We start from the raw sequence: 21,898 nt of genomic DNA on the forward strand, positions 1-21,898 counted from the left end.
CTTTCTCTCTGCCTCTTTATGTCTGTCTTTCTTTTCCTTGTTTAGCTGAAATTTATATGTGTGTGTTAGTTTTGAGAAAAATTATATAGGGAGATGAGTCTGATTATATTAGAGAAATGTTGAGTAACTATTGAAGTAACAAAGAAGACAATAAGGAATGGAATTCAGAAAACAAATAGAGATTTTTTTTTTATCTTGAAAAAGAAGAGAGGCATTCATTCTGAGCTGAAGGGAGGTTAGAGAACACTGTCAATATGAATAAATTTGCAAGTGAAGAGATAGGATCTTGATCATGTTCCCATTTAGTGTCCTTTTTTATTAATAAACTAAGAAGTAAGGTCATTTTCGGATAGTAAAGAAGGAAGTGGAAGAATAGGATGCATGAATAACATAATGAAAGATAGAGAAAGAGAACTAGAATATGTAAAAAGTTACTCTGTAGGATCCAGAATTGGGGGTTAGAATTTGAAATTTAGAATTACATCTATGGTACAGTCTGTTGTTTACAGCAAGAATTGTCAGAAGACTATATGCAGGAACAGAGAAGGCAAACATTTGAACTGACCAAGAGCTGGTATTTATAAATATCAAGAGAGTCTATTGAGCTAGACAGTTGTGATTATTGGCAAGTGTCTCAAGAAGGAGAGAAGTTAAGAAATTAGTTGTTACAAATGAGAATTAAAAAGGGTGATCTGGGGAACCCAAGGCCTCAATAAGTGCAAAACAGTACTGTAGAAGAACTATCAAAGAATACTAATAGACAATAAAAATTCAAATAGAATTATGAGTTATAATAATATCTAGAATATCGAGTTGGATATAGATGGCTTAAAAGGAGTGGAATTAAGGTTTAAATATACATTAACACATTCTGCATTGACAATTACTTTGCCACTTTAAAGAAATCAATAAACAGCAGATTAAAAAGAATGTTTGGGTTGGTGAGATCAACAAGATAGCAGAGTAGGAAGCCCTGGACTCTTCTTTCCCTCCACAAATACACAGATTCAGTAACTATTCTCAGACAAATTCCCTTTGTAAGAAATCCAGAAACAACTGAAAGGTCCGTGTACCCCTCAGTCAAATGAAACCCAGCCTTAACAAAGCCAATAGAGATTTGAGACACCCTCTTACTGGATTACCTTTTGCCAGCTTAGCATCATACGATGCAAAAGAAACCCTCTAGCTCTCAGCTTCTCCCAGGGGAAGCAGGGATTGGTTTCTGTGCCCAAACCCCCAGCTGTTCTAAGTGGGGCTCCCCAGGGAACTAACTTCCATTTTGCCAGTCTTGGGCTTCTGTTGGGTCAGGCACATCCTGTGCAACTGGAGGGAAGTGGTTACAGCATCTTGGGCTGGTAGACATCATACATCCCACTCACTGCTCATCACAGAGCAAGGGACAAAATCCACAGCTGCCTGCCTCTTCCTGGGGAGGGAAAAAGTTAGAATGGGCCAATGAATCTCTATCCAAGTTGATAGGTGGTGGTCTTTTCCTGTAGAAAACCAGTTCATGAAGACTGGGAGAGGCATCTACTTTGTCTAATATGCAGGCAGCAACACATAAAGTCAAGGAAAATCAATTATCAGGCAAGAATGTTCCCCCAAAAAGGAATGAAATAAACCTCCAGATACTCACTCTAAAGAAAAGTAGAAGTGTGTTAGTGTTAGTCACTCAGTTGTGTCTGACTCTTTCTGACCCCATGGACTGTAGCCCACCAGGTTTCTCTGTCCATGGAATTCTCCAGGCAAGAATACTGGAGTGGGTTGCCATTTCCTTCTCTAAAGAAAAGTAGTAATCTGATATATATACCTGAAAGAGAATTGAAAATAACTTTCAGAAAGGTGCTCACTGAGGTCAGGAACACAATGCATGAACAAAAGGAGAAATTGAACAAAGATAAATATTAAAAAGTACAAAACAAATCATGGAGCTAAAGATAATAATCAAACTTAAACAAATCCCACTAAAGTGTTTCAACATCAAACTAGATCAAGCAAAATAAAACACTGGTGAATTTAAAGACTGGCCATTATCCATTCATCTGCGGATGGACATCTAGGTTGCTTCCATTTCCTGGCTATTATAATCAGTGCTGCGATGAACACTGGGGTACACGTATCCCTTTCAATTCTGGTTTCCTCGGTGTGTATGCCCAGCAGTGGGATTGCTGGGTCATAAGGCAGTTCTATTTCCAGTTTTTTAAGGAATCTCCACACAATTTTCCATAGTGGCTGTACTAGTTTGCATTCCCACCAACAGTGTAAGAGGGTTCCCTTTTCTCCACACCCTCTCCAGCACTTATTGCTTGTAGACTTTTGGATCGCAGCCATTCTGACTGGCATGAAATGGTACCTCATTGTGATTTTGATTTGCATTTCTCTGATAATAAGTGATGTTGAGCATCTTTTCATGTGTTTGTTAGCCATCTGTATGTCTTCATGTTGATGTATGGCAAAACCAATACAATACTGTAAAGTAATTAACCTCCAATTAAAATAAATAAATTTATATTAAAAAAAGAAATAAAAGATTAAAGAAAAAAAAGACCAGTCATTGGAAATAATTAGGTCAGAGAAGCAAAAAGAAAACAATGAAGAAAAGTGAACAAAGCTTAAGTGAGTTATGGGATACTGTCAAGAAAACCAATATAAGCAGTATAGGATTCCCAGAATGAGAAGACAGAAATAAAAGACCAGAAAACTTACCCAAAAAATAATAACTGAAACTTCCAAAATCTGAAAAAGGAAATGGATATCCAAATCCAAAAAGCTTGTTGTTGTTCAGTTGCTTGGTTGTGTCCAACTCTCTGTGACCCAAGGAGTGCAGCACACCAGACTTCTCTGTTCTTCACTTTCACCTGGAGTTTGCTCAAACTCATGTCCATTGAGTCAGTGATGTCATCCAACCATCTCATCCTCTGCCACCTTCTCCTCTTGCCCTCAATCTTTCCTAGCTTCAGGGTCTTTTCCAATGAGTTGGCTCATTAGAAAGCCAGTGAGGCCTCAGGAAGCCAGAGTATTGGAGCTTCAGCATCAGTCCTTCTAATGAATATTCAGGACTGATTTCCTATAGGATTGACTGGTTTGGTCTCCTTTCTATCCAACAGACTCTTAAAAGAGTCTTCTTTCAGCAACACAGTTAAAAGTATAAATTCTTAGGCACTTAGCCTTCTTTATGGTCCAACTCTCACATCCATACATGACTACTGGAAAAACCTTTGTTGGCAAAGTGATGTCTCTGCTTTCAACACACTGTCTAGGTGGAGTTAATAATCAATTGACATCAAATTTCACTGAAACAAGACAAGTAAGCTATAAAGCCCTGCTGTACAGCATTGTACTTATAGTCAACATAATGTACACTTAAAATTTGTAGAGAGAAGGTCTCATGTTGAGTGTTCTTAATATAATAAATTAAATTTTAAGAAAGAGTACTTGTTTTAGAGCCTATAGACTGGGTTTGAGACTGTATTCTAGTACTTGCTGTAATATAAATTTTAAATATTTATCTTCTCTTAGCTCCAGTGTATGTGCTCAGTCATGTCTGACTCTTTGCAGCCCCATGGACTGTAGTCCACCAAGCTCCCCTGTCCATGGAATTTTTCAGGCAAGAATACTGAAGTGAGTTGCCATTTCCTACTCCAGGAGATCTTCCTGATCCAGGGGTCAAACCCACATCTCTTTCATCTCCTGCATTGGCAAGCATCTTCTTTACCACTAGAGCCACATGGGAAGCCCCTTAGCTCCAGTGCCCTCATCTATATAATAGGAATAGAAATAAACAGTATGCAGGATTCTTACTAAAATCAAATTAATCTCCATAGAAGAGATATATCATAATGCTGTTACATATTAAATATATCATTTCATATATAATTTGTTTTATGATAAAGCCTTTTTATACCTCCTGCCGCTTTAGGATCCTGCTTTCTCTACTTTTCCCTCTTCACATCATGGAAACAAATTCAAGAATAGTTTATCCTAAAAAAAAAACTGACCTTTAATGTTTTGTATCCTTTTCAGTGCTGTCCTAGTTTTCTTGTTTCCTTCACAACTAAATTAATAGAGGAATTTTTTATTCAATGATCTTTTCTCATCTTCTCTTAAATTCTCTATAACTGAATTTTGCTCCCACCATTTTACTGCAACTGTTTTTTCGTAATATTCTTCCAAGTGAAAATTTGGATGAACTCTTTTCATACATTATCTGAATTGTAAAGCATTTGGCACTATAATCTTTCCTAAAGTACTGTTTCTTTATATATTCTCCTCTCTTCAGATTTTGCAATAAAATAGCTCTCCTGGTTCTTCCTGATGCTTCAGATCACTATTTTTTAATTTCCTTTACTGATTCCTCTTCTTTTCCTATAAAATTGACATTCCCAGGTTTCACTCTTTTAAAAATTTTTTTAATTTTTATTAAAGTTTTTTTATGTGAACCATTTTTAACATGTTTATTGAATATGTTACACTATTGCTTCTGTTTTATGTTTTGGTTTTTTGTCTGCAAGGCACATGTCATCTTAGTTCCCCAATCTGGGATCAAACCCTCACCCCCTGCATTGGAAGGTGAAGTCTTCACCACTGAACCACCAGGGAAGTCTCCCAGATTTCATTCTTATTCACATTATCTCCTTCATCTATCTCAGTCACCTATTGGAATTTAAATACTGCTGGTAGTGCTGGTACTCCATCTAAGCATGCTCAGCCACTCAGTCATGTCCAGCTCTTTGAGACCCCACAGACTGTAGCCTGCCAGGCTCCTCCATCCATAGGATTGTCCCAGCAAGAATACTGGAGTGGGTTGCCATTTCCTCCTCCAGGGGATTTTCCCAACTCAGAGACAGAACCCACATCTCCTGCATTGCAGGCAGATTCTTTCCACTGAGCTACTGGGGAAGCCCCTTCTCCATCTAAGAAAACTCTAAATTTAGAAATTTATCCATTACCTATTTATTCTGTTAATATACATTTAGTATCTGCCATGTGTCAGGCATGGGCTGTAAAAAGGAATTGGAAATATGGCAGTAAACAGCACAAACCAAGACCTTTGGTTTGGTTTCATTTTCTTGGATATTTCCTGAGGATTTCAAGTTGAACACATCTAAAACTGTAATAATCCCCTTCTAACTCCTGCAATCTGTTCCCTACCTTGTGTTTTATTTCCTAGTAAACATTAATAATTCTATCCACTTAGGTATTCAAATCAGAAATCTGAGAGTAATCTAGACTCTTATCTTGTTGACATTTTTCTCATAACCATTAAATCCACTTTTCAGTATGTTATTAAATCCAGTTCCTCATTTTCATCCACAGACACACTTCACGATCACCTGGTCTCTGTATGTATAAAATGGGATAGCTTTATGCCTACTTCATGGGGTTGACAATAAGATTAATGATATAATAGATTCCTTAGTCTCAAGACATTACCCAGTACATGGTGCTTATTTATTGTTAGTTATCATTATTAAATATTAATAATTATTAGCTATTAGAATTGGCTGAATAGGAGAACAAAAAGTATTGACCAAAAATCCAAGTCACTTCATCAAAAGTACCATGTGCTAGACAAATTGACTTTCTTACATAAAAAGTGTGTATATATACATATTAATATATATTCAGAAAATCTGCCTGAACTTCAATGAGGCTTTTCATTTGAAGTCTGAGCAACAAGATAGGAATGTGTGATACCAACCATGCCCCTCAGAGTATAACTATGACTCAAGCATTTTACTGAGATTGTCTCTATCTATATATCTCAGAAATACACACACATAAAGTTGAGAATCACACCCATGCCCCTTATTCCAGTTTGTCGGTCTCCTAACTGAACACCCAGGAGGATGGAGGTCAATTTATCTTCCTTATTATGAATTAAACTGAATTGAGGAACCCAGTTTGAGTGTGAAGTCAAATTGTCTTGTAATTCCTTTTCTACTGGATTAAATTCACCACCAATACTATTGGCGACTCTCCTATCATCAACCTATTGAGCATTGAGCCTGCCAAAACCTGGCTAAAGTGAGGACCTAGAAAGCATGAATGTTCAGCTTGGGCCCTCAATTCGTTAATCAGATAGTCATTCCTGCTCTCTTGGGAAGGGTTGAGAAAACACAGAGGTGGTTGAAAAACTTCTTTTTCTAACTCTAAGCCTCAGAAAAGGCAGATGTTATTATGTCTTGACCATAGAAGAAGAGGGGATGAGAGAGACTAGTTCTCACTCATATGCACCCCGGAAGATATATGATCTATACAATCAGTTTTTGAATATTAAAATATTTGAAGGTAAACATATCACATTTTCAGGTAATAGCAAAATGTTGATGCCTCAGAAAACAATGTAATTCAGGGTGACTTTAATCAATGAAATCTACTCTTTCAAAATGAAGAAGAGCAGTGATAGAAGGCAAAACAACCCAGAAATAGGATAAGGGGGAAATGATTAAAAATAAATATTAAAAATATTTGAGATGCATACTGGGCTGTGAGCTATACATGTCTTATCTTGACAGCTGTCATTTTAAAAGCAAACATAATATTAGAAATGTGTTAATGGGAATAAGATATGTAAAAATAAGTATGTTGAGGATGCTTCTAACACATAACAGCATTATATTTGTATTGACAAATAGATATAAAATAAGACATGGAAAAAATACAAAGTTTCCATAGAAGATCATCCAAAGAAAGAGTTAAACAGGCAATGCTGAGTGGAAGAAAGAGTATGTGTGTGCTTTGAAACACACAGATCTGGGTTGAAATATTAGATTTAGAATGTTAACTATACTAGTTGAACTCCTCTGATATCTGTCTTGTCTGCGAAGTAAGAGCAGTTTCATATGGATGTTGTTGTAGAATACATCACATCATGCCTGGCCTGTGGTCACCTCTCAAACACAAGTAGTTTTCTTACTGCCTGGGAAACGTATCATTGAAAAATAGAGCCTTAAAGAAACAAATTAATTGGTTTTGAATGAAAAGAAGTGACTTAGCCTACTTTTCCTTCCAGTAAACAGTCTCTTATTTAATACTCTGAATACTCAATAACCTGAAGAGTCTGAGCTAGAAGAAATAGCCTTAAATTACATCAATTTTCTTCTTCCTGGGAATATAATCCTGGAATAGGCCCTAGATCTTAGAGTGTCCAAACCAGGAAATCATGCAAAATAGTCATAAATATGTATCTAAACAATTAAGAACCCAGTCTAATCTTTTCTGCAAGAATTTTCATCATACCTGTGGTCTGCATGGTTCTACAGACTATGATCTTATCCATTTATCTTGAAGCTGAACTGCCTCAAATATTGTCTGGAATATATTTGTCCATTTATTTCATTATGTGTATTAATTCCTAATAAATATTTATTTTTATAGTTTTTACAACTGGGACAGTCATATTGCTGTTTGGAATTCAACTCCCAACTACCAAGTGATTGCCGATAATCCAGAAGGCTTACTTTTCAAATACAAAAGAGACAGAAAAATTCTCAATGTGGACCCTAAGGTACATTTGCTTTTACATTTATGAATCTCATCATATTTATTGTATCTTTACTATCACTCAAAAATTATTAAATAATTGACCTTAAGTTTTTTTTTAATTTATAAATTTCTTTAATTTATAAAATTTCTTTCCTTAAAGAAAGAAAAAAACTTCAAAACTTAATAAATCAACAGGGAAGAATTTGGGGGGAATTTAAATGGAACTCACATTTGGGAACACTCCTCTTTGCCTGGCAGCAGACTTAGGTCAGAGAACCAGTAGACTTCACATCCATTTTTCGCTCTGATTCTGTGGAGTCTAGTCACAGAATTTGGTGATGAGTCATTTACAGAAGAGAGGCTCTCATCTCACATACATACCCAGAATTCTAATATCCCTTTTTTATATGTGACTAACACTGAAGGCACTGAAGGCATTGGCACTCCAGTACTCTTGCCTGGCAAATCCCATGGACGGAGGAGCCTGGTAGGCTACGGTTATTGGGGTCGCTAGGAGTCGGACATGACTGAGCGACTTCACTTTCACTTTTCACTTTCATGCATTGGAGAAGGAAATGGCAACCAACTCCAGTGTTCTTGCCTGGAGAATCCCAGGGACGCGGGAGCCTGGTGGGCTGCCATCTCTGGGGTCGCACAGAGTCGGACATGACTGAAGCAACTTAGCAGCAGCAGCAGCAGCAACACTGAAAACAATATTGTCTTCAATGCATTTATGAGTGTTCACTTATGAATAGCAGAGAAGTATATGTGCACACCTTGTCTCTGATAGTGCCTCTTTACTCATATGTGGGTGTCAGAAAGTGAAAATGAAAGTTGCTCAGTCGTGTCTGACTCTTTGCCACCCCATGGACTGTAGCCCGCCAGGCTCCTCTGTCCATAGGATTCTCCAGGCAAGGATACTGGAGTGGGAATCCATTCCCTTCTCCAGGGGATCTTCCCAGCCCAGGGATTGAACCCGGGTCTCCCACATTGCAGGCATATTCTTTACCATCTGAGCCACCTGGGAAGCCCCAAATGAGTGTCAGCACACTATCACTTGAGGCAAATTATAGAAAACCTAATAAATAGCATTCTTATGCTAGAGTCTTTTCCTTTTTGTAGACTAAACTACATACATAAGAAAACATATAAAATGATAATAGCACTATTAATATGTGTGGAACAAGTTTTTGAATCAGTTTTGAATGGCATCACACAGACTATTTTAAGGCTCGATTTTAACCTATGCCATATACATATACCAAGAATGTATGCCATCAATTACAGTTTTTGTGTATGTCTTTGAAGAATCATTACTGAATCCAAACTGCTATTTGAATGGTTTGAATAGTTTAATTAATAAACACTCATTTCCATAATAATCAATCATGAAATTTCAAAGACTTAATCAATAATCCATGAAACATAACATTTTCCTCTTTTTCCTGGAAGATTTTAACTCAAAAGATTCATGGTGACTCTGAAGGAAAGGTACTTCCAAAATCCTGGAGAATAAGGATTTGGATAATTAATAATAGAAGTATATGATTTTATATTATATTATACATGTATAAAGTATATTGGTCTTCCTGGTGTCTCAGACAGTAAAAGAATCTGCCTGTAATTCAGGAGACCTGGATTCAATCCCTGGGCTGGGAAGATCCCCTGGAGAAGGGAATGCCTACTCACTCCAATATTCTTGCCTGGAGAATTCCATGGACAGAGGACCCTGGCAGGCTGCAGTTCATGGAGTTGCAAAGAGTTGAGCACAACTGAGCAACTAACACTTTCATAAAATATATTATATAAAAGAATTGTTAAGTGAGGCATCCAATGATATTTGAGTACTTGCTCAGTTGCTCAGTAGTATCCAACTCTTGGCAACTCTATGGAATATAGCCCACCAGGCTCCTCTGTCCATGGAATTTTTCAGGCAAAAATACTGTAGTGGGTTGCCATTTTCTCTTCCAGGGAGTCTTCCTGATCCTGGGATTGAACTCCCATCTCCTGTGTCCCCTGCATTGGCAGATGGATTCTTTACCACCGAGACACTTAGGAAGCCCCTATTTGTTATGTTCCTTTAAATTTTATTTTTTTTTTATCTTTTTGAAGGATAAAAACTAATGAAAAGAATGTTGGTCTTAGCATTAATAAACAAAACTCTAGGCCTTTATTATTAACTGGCTTCATGGTTTTGAGAAATTCACTTAACTTGTCTAGGCTTTGCTGTTCACAGCTGGAAGATGAGACTTTGTTGTTGTTGTTTGATCTCTGGAGTCCCTCTAGCTTTACCCAGGCCCAATTTGAAGAGATTCTAACTCAACTGGGCCTAGAAGTACATATTTTCATGAAGCTACCAGTGTGATTCTGCTGTAGATTGTCCATGAACCACAATTTGAAAAAGTCTTCCCTATAAAAACAATAATCTCAAAATCTGGTACTTTGTGTGTGTCCCAGACACAAGTGTTCTCAAACAAAACAGAACACATATATTTTCATTTTTATGGACTAGATATAAAATTAGCATGTATATCACCTACTTAATTTCTTAACTTATTTACCCTCTTCAAAGAGCCATAATCATTTTATATTTCATGCATCAACACAGTAGCTCTTACAAACCTACAGGCAAGTCAAGAAATAAGCTAATAAGTCAAGTTTTTAAAACTACAAACAACAATTTGAGTTACATCTTTGTACTCAATATCCTCCCTAACAATTCTGCTTAAAATTCTTCCTAAGATGAACATCTCATAATTCCATCTTTAAAGAGCTATAAAATATTAAGAACCATACAACTCAACTCTCCTTTTTCTTTCCTTCAAGTACTCTCTTTGAAATATTTTATGCCTGAAATTAAAGAGGTTGAGATATATGAAAGGTGGAGACAGTGGTAAACAGGATGTGTTTCCTTTGTACAACACAGATGTAGACTCATTAATTCTGAAGTGTGGTTCCCTTGAAACAGAGTTGTTTGTAAATGGAAAGAGTGGAAAAAAGAAAATCGTGCATGTCTTAGAACAAGTAACATGAGTTCATTGGTTAAGAAATTCCAAATGCAATAAGAGTTTGGTTGCATTGAAAACAGGACCACTGGCTTTAACTTCCCTGCAGCTGTATAACATCTGGAACAAATAAGGCCAGTTTCTATTTCTGAGTGAAGAATGCTTGTCTGAGTGATTCACACCCACCAAACTGTTTCCAGTGTATTATCTTTAGAAGGATTGAGTGGACACACTTTGTACTCACTGCTCTGCATCATCTGCACAAATGAAAAAAAAAAAAAAAAAAGGAATTTTCCTTTTGCTTTTAGGAAACATTAACCATGAAAGAGTTTGCTTTGAGTCTTAGCCTAACATAGGTGGTCTAAAAGTTTCATAATCTACTAATGAGAGATTGTTTAGAATAGTTAAAATAGGAAAAAAAAAAAAAAACTTTCATACTTATACCTTTTTTTTTTTCCTTTCCCCTCCCCTCTTCTATTTACTAATCTGAGAATAGAACCTATCACCTGGAAAAATGTCTGGTTAATAGATAACTCAATAAATATTTATGGCATAAATGATTGAATGTATGATTCCCTCCAAACACAAATGCAATGCTATACATAACAAAAAGGGGAGGCGTATACTATGTCACTGATGCTTGAGGTAGCAGTAACAGTCAGGAATGGCACAGTCACACCACTCTGTATTGATCCAAGTAAGTCAGAAAAAATAATTATAGGAACTTATTGGTGGAAACAGCTAGTAGTGTGGCCATAATTTGAGGCTTTGTTGAAGTTATGCAGGAATCTTTATTTTAGTATGTACTTCCAAGTGTTCTTGTGCAGCCCCAGGAATATGTAATTTAATCCATCTCAAATTCAGACTGTTAGAATATGTTTTTGATTTATGAACAAATTGACACAAACAGGTTAAATGACTTGCTCAGGGTCACAGACTTCTTTATTAGTAGAAACTAGTGATGAAACTTAAACTTAAATATGAGACACCATAGGGAGCATAAAGAGTGTATGAGTTCAACACTTGCCCTTTAAGTGCTTACAGGATTTTTAAGAAAACAGGCATGTAAAGAATATAAGGGCAACCTAAGGAGGAAAGTGATATGCTATAAAAAAAAATAGAAATGCTTTGGGGATTCAGGGGACAGATGACTTTCGATCTAGGGCAGGGAGAGCATTGGAGATTGTTAAGGAATAATGGAGGAAGTAATCTTTCATTGAAATTGAAGAATGATTAGGAATTGAACTCATAGAGATGAAGATGATACCTAGAAGGAAACCTATTAGCAAAGATAAGGTTGATGACTGTAAAACAAAGGAAAGGAAGACCTAAATTGCTAAAGCTAGCTGTTGAATTAGTCTGGAGAAGGAGTGGAATGGGAATAAAGCATGAAAAGATCATGAAAAGCCTTAAATGCAGAACTGGTGAGGACCTTGGACTAGTTCAGATCTGTTCAGTTCAGTCACTCAGTCCTGTATGACACTTTGCGACCCCATGAATCACAGCATGCGAGGCCTCCCTGTCCATCACCAAATCCTGGAGTTCACTCAAACTCATGTCCATCGAGTCAGTGATGCCATCCAGCCATCTCATCCTCAGTCATCCCCTTCTCCTCCTGCCCGCAATCCCTCCCAGCACCAGAGTCTTTTCCAATGAGTCAACTCTTCACATGAGGTGGCCAAAATATTGGAGTTTCAGCTTTAGCATCATTCCTTCCAAAGAACACCCAGGACTGATCTCCTTTAGAATGGACTGGTTGTATCTCCTTGCAGTCTAAGGGAATCTAAAGAGTATTCTCCAACACCACAGTTCAAAAGCATCAATTCTTCAGGGCTCAGCATTCTTCACAGTCCAACTCTCACATCCATACATGACCACTGGAAAAACCATAGCCTTGACTAGATGGACCTGTGTTGGCAAAGTAGTGTCTCTGCTTTTGAATATGCTATCTAGGTTGGTCATAACTTTCCTTCCAAGGAGTAAGCGTCTTTTAATTTCATGGCTGCAATCATCATCTGCTGTGACATAGGGGCCCAAAAAAATAAAGGCTGACACTGTTTTCACTGTTTCCCCATCTATTTCCCATGAACTGATGGGACAGGATGCCATGATCTTTGTTTTCTGAATGTTGAGCTTTAAGCCAACTTTTTCACTCTCCACTTTCGCTTTCATCAAGAGGCTTTTGAGTTCCTCTTCACTTTCTGCCATAAGGGTGGTGTCATCTGCATACCTGAGATTATTGATATTTCTCCCGGCAATCTGGATTCCAACTTGTGCTTCTTCCAGCCCAGTATTTCTCATGATGTACTCTGTATATAAGTTAAATAAGCAGGGTGACAATATACAGCCTTAACATACTACTTTTCCTATTTGGAATCAGTCTGTTGTTCCATGTCCAGTTCTAACTGTTGCTTCCTGACCTGCATATAGGTTTCTCAAGAGGCAGGTCAGGTGGGCTGGCATTCCCATCTCTTTCAGAATTTTCCACAGTTTTTTGTGATCCACACAGTCAAAGGCTTTGGCATAGTCAATAAAACAGAAATAGATGTTTTTCTGGAACTCTCTTGCTTTTTCCATGATCCAGCGGATGTTGGCAATTTGATCTCTTGTTCCTATGCCTTTTCTAAAGCCAGCTTGAACATCAGGAAGTTCATGGTACATGTACTGCTGAGGCCTGGCTTGGAGAATTTTGAGCATTACTTTACTAGCGTGTGAGATGAGTGCAATTGTGCAGTAGTTTGAGCATTCTTTGGCATTGCCTTTCTTTGGGATTGGAATGAAAACTGACCTTTTCCAGTCCTGTGGCCACTGCTGAGTTTTCCAAATTTGCTGGCATATTGAGTGCAGCAGTTTCACAGCATCATCTTTTAGGATTTGAAATAGCTCAACTGGAATTCCATCACCTCCACTAGCTTTGTTCGTAGTGATGCTTTCTAAGGCCCACTTGATTTCACATTCCAGGATGTTTGGCTCTAGGTGAGTGATCACACCATGGTGATTATCTGGGTCGTGAAGATCTTTTTTGTACGGTTCTTCTGTGTAGTCTTGCCACCTCTTCTTAATATCTTCTGCTTCTGTTCAGTTCAGTTCAGCTCAGTCGCTCAGTCATGTCCAACTTTTTGGGACCCCATGAATCACAGCATGCCAGCCCTCCCTGTCCATACCCAACTCCCGGAGTTTACTCCAACTCATGTCCATCGAGTCGGTGATGCCATCCAGCCATCTCATCCTCTGTCATCCCCTTCTCCTGCTCCCAAATCGTCCCAGCATCAGGGTCTTTTCCAATGAGTCAACTCTTCGCATGAGGTGGCTAAAGTATTGGAGTTTCAGCTTCAGCATCAGTCCTTCCAATGAACACACAGGACTGATCTCCATTAGGATAGACTTGGGCCTCCTTGCAGTCCAAGGAACTCTCAAGAGTCTTCTCCAACACCACAGTTCAAAAGCAACGTTCTTTGGCGCTCAGCTTTCTTCACAGTCCAACTCTCACATCCATACATGACCACTGGAAAAACCATAGCCTTGATTAGAATGCTTCTGTTAGGTCCACACAATTTTTGTCCTTTATCAAGCCCATATTTGCATGAAATGTTCCCTTGGTATCTCTAATTTTCTTGAAGAGATCTCTAGTTTCCCATTATGTTGTTTTCCTCTATTTCTTTGCACTGATTGCTGAGGAAGGCTTTCTAATCTCTTCCTGCTATTCTTTGGAACTCTGCATTCAGATATTTGTATCTTTCCTTTTCTCTTCGGCTTTTTGCTTCTCTTTTTTTCACAGCTATTTTTAAGGCCTCCTCAGACAGCCATTTTGCTTTTTTGCTTTTCTTTTCCATGGGGATGGTCTTGATCCCTGACTCCTGTACAATGTCATGAACCTCCGTCCATGGTTCATCAGGCACTGTCTATCAGATCTAGTCCCTTAAATCTATTTCTCACTTCCATGTATAATCATAAGGGATTTGATTTAGGTCATACCTGAATGGTCTAGTGGTTTTCCCTACTTTCTTCAATTTAAGTCTGAATTTGGCAATAAGGAGTTCATGATCAGAGCCACAGTCAGCTCCCAGTCTTGTTTTTGCTGACTGTATAGAGCTTCTCCATCTTTAGCTGCAAGGAATATAATCAGTCTGATTTTGGTGTTGACCATCTAGTGATGTCCATGTGTAGAGTCTTCTCTTGTGTTGTTGGAAGAGGGTGTTTGCTATGACCAGTGTGTTCTCTTGGCAAAAGTCTATTAGCCTTTGCCCTGGCTTCATTCCATACTCCAAGGCCAAATTTGCCTGTTACTCCAGGTGTTTCTTGACTTCTACTTCTGCATTCCAGTCCCCTATAATGAAAAGGACATCTTTTTCGGGTGTTAGTTCTAAAAGGTCTTGTAGGTCTTCATAGAACCATTCAACTTCAGCTTCTTCAGCATTACTGGTTGGGACATAGGCTTGGATTATACCATGATATTGAATGGCTAGCCTTGGAAATGAACAGAGATCATTCTGTCATTTTTGAGATTACATCCATGTACTTTATTTTGGAGTCATGTTGAACACGATGGCTACTCCATTTCTTCTAAGGGATTCCTGCCCGCAGTAGTAGATATGATGGTCATCTGAGTTAAATTCACCCATTCCAGTCCATTTTAGTTTGCTGATTTCTAGAATGTCGACATTCACTCTTGCCATCTCCTGTTTGACCACTTCCAATTTGCCTTGATTCATGGACCTAACATTCCAGGTTCCTATGCAATATTGCTCTTTACAGCATCAGACCTTGCTTCTATCACCAGTCACATCCACGACTGGGTATTCTTTTTGCTTTGGCTCCATCCCTTCATTCTTTCTGGAGTTATTTCTCTGCTGATCTCTAGCAGCATATTGGGCACCTACCAACCTGGGGAGTTCCTCTTTCAGTATCCTATCCTTTTGCCTTTTCCTACTGTTCATGGGGTTCTCAAGGCAAGAATACTGAAGTGGTTTGCCATTCCCTTCTCCAGCGGACCACATTCTGTCAGACCTCTCCACCATGACCCGTCTGTCTTGGGTGGCCCCACATGGCAGTGTGTCTGCCCTCTGACGCCCTCTCACAGCACCTACTGTCTTACTTGGGTATCTCTTACCTTGGTCATGGGGTATCTCTTCAAGGCTGCTCCAGCAAAGCTCAGCCACTGCTCCTTACCTTGGAAGAGTTGCCCCTCCTGACCTTGAATGTGAAGCAGCTCCTCTCGGCCCTCCTGCACCCTCGCAGCCGCCACTCCTCAGACTTGGGGTAGCTCCTCTGGGCCGCCGCCCCTGACCTCGGACGTGGAGTGGTGGCTGAGAGGAGCTATCCCACGTCTGAAGTCAGGGGTGGTGGGCAGGATGAGCTATCTTGGAGTAGACTTGATGGGAAATAGGGAAATATGCCCAGGCTCTTGTGCAGGGAAATAACAGGATGCAAGTATGTTTTAAGGAGATTAGAGAGTATAAATTAAGACACACTAGGGAGAAAGACTGGAGAAGATGAGACTACAACAATCAAAGAGAACTAGAACTCGGGGTCGCATTGTAGTTAGAATGTTTCTGAGTTAGGCTTTTAATACTGCAACTACCTGATCATCCAAGAAAAGACAAAACTTAAAGAATATATCAATGTAGAAAAGTGGTTGAGAAATGACATTTTACTCCAACACTTAGGAAAGAGAAAGAGAGAGAGAGAGTTCTAATGCTGGATAAGAGTAGAGAAAAAGATAAGCTGGATGGATATCATTTAAGTCATTCTGTCACCTCTTTACTCTTCCTTCCATCCTCCTCTTCCTGTGTTTACTGGCACTGTGAGGTATAAAAAATGAATCAGAAAGTTGGCTTTCTTTCCCTAAAAAAGCTTATAGGTTAACTAACTGGTGGGTGGGTGGGTGCAAAAATATAATATGCACAGAAATGGCAAGCTGGAAAGTGACCTGACAGGGGAAAAAATGCTCTAAGAATTCCAAAGGAGGCAGAGATTACTTTCAACCTAAAGAATTCATAGGGCTTCCCTTCTGGCTCAGCTGGTAAAAAATCCTCCTGGATTGCAGGAGACCTGGGTTCAATTCCTGGTTGGGAAGATCCCATGGAAAAGGGAAAGGCTACCCACTAATATTCTGGCCTGGAGAATTCCATGCACTGTATAGTCCATGGGGTTGCAGAGAGTCAGACATAACTCAGTGACTTTCACTTCACAAGGCATTCAAAAACAAGTTAGTGAAAGAAATGGCCTCTGAACCAGATTTTGAAAGATGGATGTGATGAAAACATGAGAACAAGAGCAGAAAGGATGTTCTGGTAGGCAGGAACTTCACATAGAAAGGTGTGGAAGCACAGGGCATGAGGCTGCGAGAGAAGGGAGAGGAGCTCCTTTTGGCAAGAGTCATTCTCAGCACTGATCAGATATGAGAATCACCCAGAATGTTTTATAGTATTTCATGCCTGGCCTCATCAGCAAAAACTGTAGTTTAATTGGTGTGGGTGGAAGGTCTGCCTGGACATCCATTCTTATTAAAAGTTCCCAGGTAAGTCTTAAGCGCAAGCAGGGTTGAGACCAAGGTACAGGAAGGAGAGAAATAGCAGAGAAGTTTTGGGAGAAACTTGAAGTCCAAGAGTGGAAGCCAAATCTAGTGAGGTTTTGCCGTTCTGTACAGTTCAACGAAAATCTGTACCATTTGTGTCAAGACTTATAATCAAAATTTCTGAGTATGAAAATGATTAAGCCATCCTGAACGGAGGTTATTTTTCCACTGGCTAAATTCCAATGGTGTACAAAAAAAAAAGAAAATCAATTGTATGAAAAATATGAAATTAGGGCTTCCCAGGGGAAGGCAATGGCACCCCACTCCAGTACTCTTGCCTGGAAAATCCCATGGACGGAGGAGCCTGGAAGGCTGCAGTCCATGTGGTCGCTGAGGGTCGGACAGGACTGAGCGACTTCGCTTTCACTTTTCACTTTCCTGCATTGGAGAAGGAAATGGCAACCCACTCCAGTGTTCTTGCCTGGAGAACCCCAGGGACGGGGGAGCCTGGTGGGCTGCTGTCTGTGGGGTCGCACAGAGTTGGACACGACTGAAGCGACTTAGCAGCAGCAGCAGCAGCAGGTGGTGCTAGTGGTAAAGAACACACTTGCCAACGCAGGAGACTGAAGAGACATGGCTTCAATCCCTGGGTCAGGAAGATCCTCTGGAGGAGGAAATGGCAATCCACTGCAATACTCTTGCCTGGAGAATCACATGGACAGAGGAGCCATGCAGGCTACAAACTACGGGGTCACAAAGGGTTGGACACGACTGAAGAAACTTAGCACGGCATGTTCTCTCTGTCACTTTATGTCTAATAGAGTGTATTTAAATATAGTTGCTAGACAAATGGTTAATAACAAAACAAGCAAATAAAAAAATATGTTAAAAGATCTTAAAGATGCGTGGTTTTTATTAGACTTGTGCGTTTGTGTGCTTAGTCGCTCAGTCGTGTCTGACTCTTTGAGACCCATGGACTGTAACCCGCCAGGCTCCTTTGTCCATGGAATTCTCTAGGCAAGAATGCTGGAGTTGGCTGCCATTTCCTCCTCCAGGGGATCTTCCCAACAAAGGGACCGAATCCATGTCTCCTGTGTTTCCTGCACTGCAGGTAAGTTCTTTACCCACAGAGGCACCCCAAATTAGACATAGTAAATAGGAACAGAAGACACTATTATATCATCAACCTTTCTGGTTCGCCCTGAGTGTCACTGAACTTGGAAGTCATGTGTAATGCAGACTGCACTGATTTAGCAGATGTATTTCTGATCTCTTTACATATCGATACTCTTCACTGTGCAACAAGAGCTCCCCAATCTAGTCTCCTCTCTTGGAAAATCACAATTGTTCAAACATAAAAATGAGATATGCTGGAATGCAAACTGTTGTTACAAGAGCTCTTCATCTACATCCAGCCCACCAGGACTTGTTTAGTAGCAATTTTCTCGACCTCCAGATAGCATTTCCCCTTCCTCTCTCCTCACACCAGCTGGTCAGGAAAGCCCTAGGCTTCATCCTCCTAGGGATTCAAACTGCATCTGTCTGTGGCAAGGCCCAGGAATCCCCATTTTTTAAAAAAAATTATTTTACTGAAGCATGGTTGACAACGTTGTATTAGTTTAGGGTGTATAGAAAAGTGATTCAGTCATACAAATATATATAGTTTCTTTCTTTTTCAGATTCTTTTCCTATACAGGTTATTTCAAAACACTGAATATAGTGCCCTTTGCTATACAATATGTCCTTGTTTAATATGTGCATATCTGTTACTCCCAAATTCCTAATTTATCCCCCATCCCACCTTTCCTCTTTGGTAACCAAGGTTTGTTTTATATGTCTGTGAGTCTATTTCTGTTTTGTAAATAAATACATTTGTAACATTTTTTTGTTTTATATTTCACATATAAGTGATATAATATGATATTTGTCTTTGTCTGACTTACTTCACTTAATGTTGTAATCACTAGGTCCATTCACGTTGTTGCAAATGGCAATATTTCATTATTTTTTATGGCCAAGTAATATTCTATTGTATATATGTATATACAACATATATATGTATATATATATTATATATAAAATATATATATATACTTTGGCCACCTGATGCAAAGAACTGACTCATTGGAAAAGACCCTGATGCTGAGAAAGATTGAAGGCAGGAGGAGAAGGGAACAACAGAGGATGAGATGGTTGGATGTCCTTACCAACTTGATGGACATGAGTTTGAGCAAGCTGGAGAGTTGATGATGGACAGGGAGGCCTGGTGTGCTGCAGTCCATGGGGTCGCAAAGAGGGGGACATGACTGAACTGACTGATATATGTACCACATCTTCTAGATATTAAACTTGCTTCCATGTCTTAACTATTGTAAATAGTGCTGCAATGAACATTAGGGTACATATACCTTTTCCAGTTACAGTTTTCCCAGATATATGGCCAAGAGTATTTTCAAATGTCTTTTCTGGTGAGCTTAAAATTAGCTGATTTGATAGAAGCTCTTTAGCAAAGTGATATTTTATTAGCTATTGTTTCAGTGCCAGGAAATTTGGAAAACTCAGCAGTGGCCACAAGACTGGAAAAGGTCAGTTTTCATTCCAATCCTAAAGAAAGGCAATGCCAAAGAATGCTCAAACTACCACACAATTGCCCTCATCTCATACGCTAGCAAAGTAATGCTCAAAATTCTCAAAGTCAGGCTTCAACAGTATGTGAACAATGAACCTCCAGATGTTCAAGCTGTATTTAGAAAAGGCAGAGGAACCAGAGATCAAATTGCCAACATCCATTGGATCACTGAAAAAGTGAGAGACTTCTAGAAAAATATCTACTTCTGCTTTATTGGCTATGCCAAAGCCTTTGACTGTGTGGATCACAATAAACTGTGGAAAATTCTTCAAGAGATGGGAATACCAGACCACCTTACCTGCCCTCTGAGAAATATTTATGCAGGTCAAGAAGCAACAGTTAGAACTGGACATGGAACAACAGACTGGCTTCACATTGGGATAGGAGTACGTCAAGGCTGTATATTGTCACCCTGCTTATTTAACTTATATGCAGAGTACATCATGAGAAATGCTGGACTGGATGAAGCACAAGCTAGAATCAAGATTGCCAGGGAAAATATCAATAACCTCAGATATGCAGATGACACCACCCTTATGGCAGACAGCGAAGAAAAACTAAAGGGCCTCTTGATGAAAGTGAAAGAGGAGATTAAAAAGTGGCTTAAAACTCAGCATTCAGAAAACTAAGATCATGGCATCTGGTCCCATCACTTCATGGCAAATAGATGGAGAAACAATGGAAACAGTGACAGACTATTTTGGGGGTTCCAAAATCACTGTAGATGATGAGTACAGCCATGAAATTAAAAGACACCTGCTCCTTGGAAGAAAAGTTTTGACCAACCTAGACAGCATATTAAAAAGCAGAGACATTACTTTGCCAACAAAGGTCCATTTAGTCAAAGCCATGATTTTTCCAGTAGTCATGTATGGATGTAAGAGTTGGACTATAAAGAAAGCTGACGGCCAAAGAATTGATGCTTTTGAACTGTGGTGTTGGAAAAGACTCTTGAGAGTCCCCTGGACTGCAAGGAGATCCAACCAGTCCATCCTAAAGGAAATCAGTCCTGACTATTCATTGGAAGGGCCGATGCTGAAGATGAAACTCCAATACTTTGGCCACCTGATGTGAGGAACTGACTCACTGGAAAAGACCCTGATGCTTGGAAAGATTGACGGTGGGAGGAGAAGGGGATGACAGAGGATGAGATGGTTGGATGGCATCACTGACTCAATGGACATGAGTTTGAGTAAACTCCGGGAGTTGGTGATGGACAGGGAGGCCTGGCACTCTGGTGCAGTCCGTGGGGTAGCAAATAGTCAAACACGACTGAGCAACTGAACTGGACTCAACTCATTGTTTCACTATGCAGGGAACATAAGAGACACAGGTTCAGTCCTTGTGTTGGGAAGATCCCCTGGAGGAGGCAAGTCCATAGGGTCACAAAGAGTTGGACACAACTGAAGCAACTTAGCATGCACACACCTTTTCGTATGTCCACAAGGTAATCAAACTTCATTCTTTTAAAGCAAGCTATAAGTTAGTAGTCTTAATTTTATGTAGTCTAAATTACACATTTCTGAGATTGCACGAACCAACTAGAAAGTACAGACCACACACCAAAGGCTTTTGGATTAACTCCCACCACAATACCAATGACCTCAGTAGATACTTCCATTGATAAATTGCAGCTATTTTTCCTTCCTTACTTGGATCATGATAGAATGAGGATGACGATACCCATTCTTGCTATCATGGCCTCACCAAGAATCATTTTGTCAGGCAGATCAGTCCAGAGGCTCACATGAAACATGTATGACAAAGACTTGTGAAGCATACACAGAACCGTGGGGCAGAAACCATTTTTGGTCGATTTGCCATCGTATCTCCAGTGCTAGGGTATGGTAGGTGCTTAGTAAACATCTGTGGAATGAATAAACTGAATATTAAATATTTGCTAAAGAAGAAGGAAGGTCAAAAATAATCCTGGAAACTTTTGAGGTTAACTTTAAAATATTTTAGGATCTTAGACACTCGAAACATATGTAGTGCTAAAGCTATTTTTAGTTGAAAATTGCCTGAGTAATTGACTCTGGTACTTTTCTCTCCTTGGTAGGTGAGTTAACCCTGGGGGTCCTTTGCTGCTTTGGAGTGCTGATTCTAGGTGTCCAGGGCAAGGGCAAGGTGTTAGGTACTTAGTATTTTATTATGTTTAAAAAGTAAATGTATAGTCATTATTGTCTGATACAGATGCCAAAAAACACAAAAAACAGAAAGTCAAATTTTACTTTATTTTTCTATAAGCAAAAGAATATC

At 39.3% G+C, this 21,898-nt stretch overlaps 1 protein-coding gene across 3 annotated transcripts in view; it reads left to right on the plus strand.

Annotated features, from left to right (window-relative positions):
• Nucleotides 1–21,898, plus strand: part of CFAP299 (cilia and flagella associated protein 299) — a 731,706-nt gene that overhangs the window by 670,462 nt on the left and 39,346 nt on the right. For all 3 annotated transcript variants that reach the window (XM_070791653.1, XM_070791652.1, XM_070791651.1), the window contains exon 5: nt 7,381–7,510. In XM_070791653.1, coding sequence (XP_070647754.1) covers nt 7,381–7,510 — 130 coding nt within the window. The remainder of the gene's footprint in view (nt 1–7,380; nt 7,511–21,898) is intronic.

This window comes from Bos indicus, chromosome 6, assembly GCF_029378745.1.
Source record: "Bos indicus isolate NIAB-ARS_2022 breed Sahiwal x Tharparkar chromosome 6, NIAB-ARS_B.indTharparkar_mat_pri_1.0, whole genome shotgun sequence".
NCBI lineage: Eukaryota > Metazoa > Chordata > Mammalia > Artiodactyla > Bovidae > Bos > Bos indicus.